This window comes from Hakea prostrata, unplaced genomic scaffold (genome assembly GCF_041222555.1).
Source record: "Hakea prostrata isolate BN-2017 unplaced genomic scaffold, UWA_Hpros_2 contig_305, whole genome shotgun sequence".
Lineage (NCBI taxonomy): Eukaryota > Viridiplantae > Streptophyta > Magnoliopsida > Proteales > Proteaceae > Hakea > Hakea prostrata.
In genome coordinates, this window is record NW_028291424.1 from 1 (window position 1) to 9,775 (window position 9,775).

General features: G+C 39.8%; 1 protein-coding gene across 1 annotated transcript; it reads right to left on the bottom strand.

Moving 5' to 3' along the window:
• Positions 1 to 6,036: 6,036 nt before the first annotated feature.
• LOC148998573 (uncharacterized) lies at positions 6,037 to 6,916 on the bottom strand (the record flags this gene model as incomplete). The annotated part of the gene is made up of 1 exon (XM_089141856.1): positions 6,037 to 6,916. A coding segment is annotated over exon 1 (880 nt), but the record flags the coding sequence as incomplete, so codon positions are not given.
• Between the last annotated feature and the right edge of the window lie 2,859 nt (positions 6,917 to 9,775).

Genomic DNA, 9,775 nt, shown 5'->3' on the forward strand with positions numbered 1-9,775 from the left:
GCCATCTGAAGTATTTACCTTGACACAGGTATTCCTCCTCACATTGGACCAAGGATAAGATTGATCCTCCACCTTCCGATCCGGATATTATGCATTATCTGGATGATTCTCATTTATTCTCCTGGAAGAAGTCAATTATAGCAGGCCATCACCGAATGCGAGTTTGGTAGGACCATGCTTCTCCACGGACAAAGAGTATGAAATTGCGGAGGATTTTATGCATCACAGAAATATTTTTGTAATCCTCATTTCTTCTCTTCTTTTCTGAATCCCCACCAATGGTTGACTCATGTTTGTTCTTAAGTCGCGTTGATCTTGTATAACCTCAATAGTGTTTCTGTTGACTTTCTTTTTTAATAGAGATTGTATCCAGCTCTTGTAATTGTTTTGATCTTTGGCCTCTTTGGATCTTTTGAAGAAATAAGAAGAATTAACTTTATCTTGAACTTTGCTAGCCACTTGAATCGCTGTTGCATTGGTCTTAGTTGTTTGAAGCAATGCCTTTACTTAAGGATTTCAGGAGAAATACAATAGAATGGGGAATATAGGTTTAAACCGATGCCTTTACTTAAAGTTTCCGGATACGATAAGTACCAGAAGGAACTCACCGGGTTTTAAACCGATGCCTTTATAAGGATAATTCAAAAATTCAATAGAACCCGGAAGGAACTTACTTGGGTTTTAAACCCGGCCTTATTGCAAAGGAACTCACTCGGATTTTCATCCGATGCCTCGACTTAAGAAAGTCCAAAATTTTCCATATAAGTGAAGGACCCACGAATTTTCATAGATACTTTATAGTTGGATCATTCTTGAATGTAATTGTATGATGCCCCCAATCAAAAGATAGTTTTGTTGAAAGCCAAAAATTGCATTGATTGGTTGAAAATATGATTACATCTTGAACAAAATTGAAATCATCCTCAAGGATAAAACTTTTTTTGAGATGCCTAGCATTCCATGAACGATCCAACTCTTTGCAGGTGTTGATGTTCTTGACTTTGTAATGTAAAACCAACCCTAACCTTGACTTGGGAAACCTTGTTATTTGTAGGTCAGTGACGAAGTAAAGTAAAGTCGGCTTTGGGCCATCCAGGTGGAGGACTTGGTATCGCTTTGAATCCGTGAAGTTGATGATGAAGTTCTAATTATGGAAACTGAATCTTGATGAAGATCGGATTAGTTGATGGACTTGGAGTGCTCATCTTGGTTTGAAGGCATTTCTACCTATTAAGTAAGTCACTTGTTATGTGTGCAAAACCCCTTTAAGTTGGATTTGATCTGGGCCTTCAATTCCTGTTTTGGAATTAACATCGACGTGTGATCATGTGATTGGTGGTGGACGATCGACCAATCCACTCGACCAATGGAGTGCTTTGTCTTTGGCAATTAGGTCTTGCTTGCTACCATTTAAGTCCAATCTCGAGTCTCGCCATTATTTGCTGCCTCCAAACTCTTTGGAATGAACCAAGGAACTCTTGAAGTCATCTCCCTTGCATCCTTGGTGATTTCTTGACAGATCTTCGTCAAAACTCTTCCTTTTTGCATCAAGGTATGTCTACACTCTCTTATTCTCCTCCATCTCATTTTTCTTTCCTTTTTGAGTTGAGGCAGTGAGGAAATCTTTGCATTCTCGTTGCAAACATCTGGACTTGTCTCTTATATGATCATCCTAAGGATTAATGGCTAAAACAATGATCTTAACATGATCATTGCAAAAAACACTGAGAAGGAATCATGATCAAACCATGATCTAGTCTTTGTTTAACTTCTAATTTGGTCTGATCTCCTTGGATCTTCTATATTGATCATGTTAGTAGTCTTCTTTGTGTTTTCTTTTCATGATCCATGATCTATCAATCTCTAGTTGTTTCTCTTCTACCATACCATGTTTTCTTCATGAATCATGATAGTTACATATATGTAGGTTTTATTTCCCTCTTGTTAGATTTATGCTTTTAAACTTTAGCTTCCTTGAAGATGTAAGTATGCTTTTCATGATACCTTTGCGCGAAGCAATGATCCATTCTCCTATTGTTTCTTATCTTTGATTCTATCTTGAATTCTTCAAGATCCATGGTTGATCTAATTATGGTAACTTTTGTTTCCTAATTTGGATCTTGGTAACCAGTGGATTAGTGTTTTGAGGTCCCTATATATGTTGAGATATTCTTTGATGTAGTTTACCCGCCAGTTAGTACCACTGAACCACCAAATTCCAGTTTTTATATCTTAAACTCTTTTTTTTCCCCAAACTCTGTGCATTGTGGTGTTGAGTTAGTCAAAATTTGGACCAGTCGACCAATCACTGGAAGCCAATGGTGACCAACTCAGAATTATTAGTGTTGGATGTTTTGGTATCTTTTATGTTGGGATCTTTCTAATATAACATGTGCATACACTTGTTTAGGACCTTCTTCTCAAGTTTGTAAGATCTTATGATTTCTTAGGATTCGGCTAGGTTATAAAAGTGAGGATGGTTATTGCTAACTGTATAAATTGCATATCTTAGTTTCTATATATTTGAATCTTGTTAAGTTATTTCTTTAATTAGATTCTTATAATGTTATACTATTTGTGATACTTTGGTCTCAGTAGCATTACTTATTCATATTGAATTGATTCATGTATGATTTACTTACCAATTATATACAAGTTGATTTATAATTATTGATTTTTTCCATATGTAGGTTACCCTTATATGTGATGATATGAATTGATGCATGTGTATACTTAGAAACATGGTTGGAAGGGAGGAATGTCCTTTTGACATGTCCTTGGACTACTACGGGAATATTATGGGATGTTTCCGGAGATGCCTGGACCTGCCTAAAGAAAAAGCTGTTGGATGACATATCTGGGATTATGCAGTAGTGTTTGGCTAGGATGTGTCACTGTTATATAGGACCCTAATCGGAGAGAGGTAGTATTGAGACCCGAACGACCGTGGCAATGGGGATTCATGGGCGCTCAAGGCCGTGACCCAACCCGTGAGAGGACGGGGAATCACATTGTGGGGCCATTTATTGGTAGGGTTGCATATGGTTAGACTTGGGCTCACGGGCGCTCAAGACCGGTAACCAACTTAGTGAGAGGACGTGAGAGCTTCCCGTTTATATGTGGATGATCAATAGGGTTGATGGGTCTGTGATCGGGGACTATAAGGACTCTAGTGTGAAAGGATACAGAAGATTAGTGAGTAGGTGCTGTTAAAAGTCCATTTAAAGATCTGAAATCTCAAGCTGCTATGTAGAAAATAAAAATACGAGACATCATGAATGGATGTTTGTAGGACATTCTCTTTTGGTAAAGAGAAGAATTTCATTAAACAAAAAGGGCAAACAAACACTAGACAATCTGAGTTACAAATATCAAGAACCACTGAGAGGAAATAGGCCAAACCGTCTTGTTTACCAAAAAGACACAACCATCCCTAGCTAGGGAATGAGCAACTGAATTAGCCTCCCTAAAAATAGACCTAGCTACAAAATCCACCAGAAGAAAGCAAATATATTGAATGAGTGAAGCCCACTTCAAGAAGCGGGAGGATTTCTTGATTAACCATACCAACAAGAACAATATTCTCTGTCTCAACAATCACCCGCTAAAACCTCCTTCATTAGCTAACAAACCTTCTAAGACAACCATGGCTTAGCCCCACCAAAGAGGCTAGGCCCGACTTGGGTTGTGAGCGTGAAGTGGGGGGCACCGCTGGAATCACTGAACAATACCACCACAACCCCCCACGAGATTCTATGGAAAGCCAAGAAAAAATCATAATTCAATTTGGTGACCAGTGGGAAGAGGGGAAGTCCAATATTGACATCTCAAACTAGTTGCAAAAGCCTTTGGAAAATTCTTAATTTGAGCAATAGTAAACTACGCATGAGCCTTCGAGCTTTATCCACAACTATACACAGGTCCCAATTATTTACCCCCTAAAAATCAATTCATTAGGTACAAGCCAGATGGACTAGCAAACCATAAAAACCAACCTTAACAAATCCTACTTTAACAAACATTAGGAAGAGTAGTAAAACTCTACCATTGAGCCCAAGTAAACTTGCTAATTGGTTACCTCTAATAATTGCATCCAAATTGCCCCCAAACCAAATAGCTCTCGCTGGGCAATCAAAAAGCATGTGATCAGTTGTTTCACAACACTCCCACATCTTATACACACCGGGGTCCATACTGCATTTGTAGCCTCAGAAGATTATCTGTAGTAGGGATACCTTGATTTCCTGCTTTTAAATAAAACTTCCTTTGGTGGGCATTTACTTTTCCATATAGTCGTCCATCCCTGGACCTAATTTGTGTCCAATATTCCTGTCTAGATGATGATGCTTCAAGACTCCATTTGGTCGTCTCTACGATTGGACCAAAAGATGATAGGCACTTTCAGCGCCAGCGGCTATTCTTTGATCCACCCCATATTAATTATACCCCTAGAAAAAAACCTCCTTAATTCGATACTCAAAATGAATTTCACTTCTCTTGGAGAAAATAACTGATTAAGTGGGCCATGATTCCAGGTAGGTTCTCCATTAGTTACTCGAGATCTACGAGACCCTAAAATGCCTCAACTCCAAAAGACTTTTGAGTTTAAGATTTTAAAACCAGACAAAACAAGAATCCATCTAGATTTCCATACATCAATATTAGAACCATCTCCAATTGACCAAATAGCCCCAATTCCAGACCCTCCCTTCCTTTTAGAAGACTTTGCCACGCCCACGATGGCTTGTTTCCTTTCCTAGCTTTCAAAAAATCGTTTGTAGGGAAATATATAGCTTTAATGAACTTTCCCCATAGAGAACCTTGATCTGTAAACAACCTCCATGCTACTTTGGATAATAAGGCTCTGTTATGGAGAATAGGATCACGAAAGCCGAGGCCTCCTTTCTTCTTTGATCTACACAACCGAGTCCGGAAATCCAATGTTCTTCCTTTTCCCTTCTTCCGCCCCCAAGAAAATCTGTCTTGCTTTCCTATTATCATTCAACATGAGGCTGGTAATGAGAAGTGCGAGACGGCATAGGAGGGTAAAGAGCTAGCCAGTGACTTGATTAGAACTTCTTTTCTAGTGCAGATAGCAACCTTTGCTTCCACCCTTGTACTCTTCTTGCAACTTTGCTTCCTATATCCAAGAATAATTCTTTCTTTGAGATACCAAAGTCTGTAGGCAATCCCAAATATTTAGATGGTCCCCCGTCATACTTGACTTTTAAGACACGTGAAAACCACCTTTTAAACCTATTTGGTGTGTTGGGACTAAAAGTGACCTTGGATTTGTTTAAGTTGACTTCCTGCCCACTAGCTTGGCAATATTGCTGAAGACACTCTTGTAAATGAGTGATAACATCCAGTTTCACCTCTCAGAATAGTAAACAATCATCAGCAAACAGTAGATGTGAGATCGTTGGGGCACGGTTACGAACACTGATCCCTACCTAAGATTGACTCTTCACTTTTAAAGATATTGAGGTGAGAACCCAACAGACACAAATGAAGAAAATGGAGACAACGGATAACCTGCGATATTCCTCTAGATGGGAGAAAGGATCCTTTCTCTACCCCATTTATTAGCAGAGAATAAGACACTGTAGAGATACCTTCCATCACCAAATCCACCCATTTGTTACAGAACCCCAGCCTCCTCAAAGTAGCATAAATGAAGGGCCACTCTAACCTATCATATGCTTTTTTCATATCTAGCTTGAGGGCTAAGAATTTTTTCCTGCCTTTTTTCCGATGGCGAATATAATGATACAATTCATGAGCAATATAAACATTATCAGAAATTAGTCTATTCGGTTCAAAAGCCGTTCCTTAGGAGAGATGATACCGATAATGAGGTTTTACACCTTTCCCATAATTTTTTTTATATGATCTTCATCACCACCCCGCATAGACTTATGGGACGAAATTGCTCGGGTAATTCTGGATTTGGCACTTTAGGAATTAAGCAAATGAACGTTCGATTAAGATCTTTAGCCAAGTGACCGGACTCGAAGAATTCCTTTACCAACTTACAAACATCCTCCTTAGTGATATCCCAATATGTCTGAAAAAAGAAGGGGGGAAAACCATCTGGACCCGGGGATTTCAAAGGACCCATGTCCTTTAGTGCATCCAAAATTTCCTCATCAGAAGGACTTCTACATAACTTCTCATTAGTAGCATTATCCACCATTGGTTGAACTTTGTTCATAGCCATTTGCAAAATCCCAGTATCCACACCTTGTGAAGTAACAACTTTAACCAAATGAGCCCGAAGCTCATTCACTTCCTCAGCATAGTTGGTCCATGACCCATTCTCATTTTTCAATTTTAGGATTCTGTTGTAATGCCTACGTTGAATTGTAGTAGCATGAAAAAATTTTGAATTTTGATCTCCACTTTGGATCCATGTGAGTCTAGATTTCTGATGCCATAAAATTTCCTCTCTAAGCAATTCTTCCTCTAAAAGTTTCTGAATCCTCTCCTCCTCCTCTTGGTGAAAACTTCCAGGTGTTCCTGATTGTACCCGTTCCAATTGGATTTTCAGCTTATGAATATTTGTTTGAGCTTGGCCAAAGACATCCCTGTTCCAGGCTTTAAGAGCTAATTCACAATTCTTTAGCTTTTGTGTAACTGGGTGACCCTCTGATTGAGCAATTGGCAGTCTCCAAGCTTCTCTGATCACCTCTACACATCCCGGATGACGACTCCACATCACTTCAAATTTGAAGGGACGACTACCTTTTACATGAGCACCATAAAAATCCAACACAAGTGGGTTATGGTCAGAACACACACCAGGCTTAACCATCACTATAGCATTCTCAAACATGAGCTTCCACCCAATGTTAGCAAGAGCTCTGTCAAGTTTTATCCCCGAATATTCCCCAAACCTCTGCGTCTGTTGTTCCATGTAAAAGAGGGACCCTTGGACTCGACATCCATTAGCCCACAGGCTTGAACAAGAGTTCTAAAGCCAACAGCATCACTGCCCAAATTTAGGTTACCTCCACACTTCTCGTGCCAACCCAAATATGAGTTAAAGAATCTCCAAAACACACCCACACATGCTTTCGGTTCCTTCCAATATCATGCAACATATCCCAAACTTTATGTCTTTTGGACCTCTTTGGATCACCATAAACACAGGACATATAAAATTTATAATCATCCCACTCAGCCTCCAAATCAATGAGTCTATCATTAAACAAGAGAATCCCGAATGTGTCTTGGAGGCATGCCACAAAACAGATAAACCACCAATTGATCCAATAGCATCCATTGAAAAACAATCGGAGAAACCAGTCTTCTTTTCGGATTTACCATCCGTCCCGAGTTTGATTTTGTTTCAAAGAGAAATAACAACTCGGGTTTCCGCGCTTTGAAGAGAGACGCAATGCACATATTGCCTTGGGACTACCCATCCCACGGCAATTCCTAGCTAAGAGCTTTCATGATAATCAGTGGGATGAATTACGGGAAAATACAAATCACAACAAAAATACACGCACAACAGCGGACCGGAAAACACAAAGGCGGACGTAATAGACGCACAAACGGCGTACAAGAACAAACTTAGTGGAGGATAGCTAAGCCCTACATTAAGCTTCGGATCGGTGCTTTATTCCAGTGGTGACGAAACCCTAGACCTTGGATAGCCGCAGGCTTTCCAACAAAGAGAGAGAGAAATAGAAGAGAGAAGAGATATAGGCAAAGACATTAAAGGGTTGGAGAGCTTACTTATTGAGATCAAGAGCCTGAGAGATAAGACTGCAGAGCTTCAACTTCTCTCCGGTGTTCTTAACAGAGACTTGATTTACAGAAAAACTCAAGCAAATCTAACCTTCGGGACAGAGAGAGAGAGAAATGATAGTAGCATAGATCGGCAAGGGAGGTGACGAGCTCGTAAACTCGGCGGAAAAGAACGACGGTCAAATAGCACTCTCCGGTGGATTCTAAGGCACCATCGCCATTCGGTTTCTACATCGCCCCAAGCTTGCCAACAATATTTTTAGGGCATGAAAAAAACTTCCCCCGTAAGACAATTCTCCAACTCCAATACCTCGGGGGCCGTAAACCTAAAGTCTTCTCGCCCAATCACAAGTAAAGAAAAGATGGGAAAGTGAAATTGCTGCTCTTTTGGACGAAATTTGCCCTAATTTAAAGGGAGGGAAAATCCCACGAATCCTAGTCTACGACATCTAATTTTACAAAGTGCATCACCCGAAGAAAAAAAATTCAGAGTGCATGTGAACCTTAAGGATTTTTAAAGAGTAATAATTTTAGGGAAAATACAGTAATGATTTTTGTTGTTCATTAATAAAAAAAGTCTGGTTTGAACAACTGCGATTCCAAATTGACGGATTAAGAATAATGGTGGTGTGGAACCCCACCGACCTTAGAAAGTTCAACCTAAAACAACCAAAACAAGGAAATCTACATACAAATTGTCAGCCCTATGAAAGTGGCAAAACTGAATTGACACGCAGTCATTGGAAAATTGCTTTACACGCTCCAAAATTAAAGAAGTCACCCAATTTATTTGTACTTGCATACCATTCAACTAAGATATGATCAATAGACAAATAGAGTATAGAGGTAATACAGTTGAGTCTTAGAGCTAATGCAAAATGGAACATAAGCAACATTACAGTTCATAAGAGGCTGACAAAGACCCAGGAGTGCCCGCTGCCTCAAACTCACGTGGCTCCCATATCTACGATCTAACCCCACAGTACAGTGGACTGATTCCGCGCCCCATCTATGTGAATAACTGATGGTGTTAGCTAAATACCTGTCAAAATTTATATGGTAGAAGTTGGAAGACTCACTAGACTTGAGGTATCGAACACACTCTCATTCACCTTCAGGATTAAGCCCTGCTAGGGTTGCCATTGGATCTAGTCTCTCACTTTTAGCCCCTCGAAAATGATCATTGATAAACTGAAGCCAATCCTTGAAATCACTTCTTACCATAGTGAAGAGACACTGAGTTTGACCTTACAGACAGCATATGTAATACCCCATTCACTATATAACAAATTCTCTTTCAAAAAAAAAAAAAAAAACCCAACAACAACAACACTAGTATTTAGATGAGCAGAGATAATCCCAAGTAACAGCGGCATGGGGGCACTCTGACAATGCACATAGTTTCTGCCTCCCTGCTGCATGGGCAACTAACCCTCATGGGGAACCCACATTAATATGCAGATTACTCTTCACAGCTAATGGCATTACTAATTTTCAGAAGCAAAATGCTGGAGTTTAGGAGCAATGGAACCTCAAAATAGAAACCCCCAGTTGGGTCCAAGACTGAAGGAGATGGTAGTGAAGTAACTATGACCAGTGAGCCTCCAATTGAGTGAAAACGGACTCGAGAAGTTGCAGATTGCATTCATTATTACTGTGATTAATCAGCTGGCTCTCCTGGTGATAGAACCATGGAGGCATTACTCAACCTCCTGACAGCAGGAGTAAGTAACCATACGTCCTTTAAATCCAGGTAAAAATTCCATCCCCCAGTTTAAAATCTCTTCCAGTGGACCAGCTCACCCAGCCCCAGGGAATGCCTTTGGTGGTAAATAAGCTTTTTCTTTTGGGTGGAAAGTTACTGTTATTGAACCACTTGACAGGAGGAACACTTAACATTTTTATTCATAAATCAAGAAGCTAAGGCAAAGGTGGTAAGTTCAGTTATCAAAAACCATTTGCGACGCTAAGATGGAAATATTTATCCTCTCTCTCCCTAATAGGAGATTTAAACTAATAT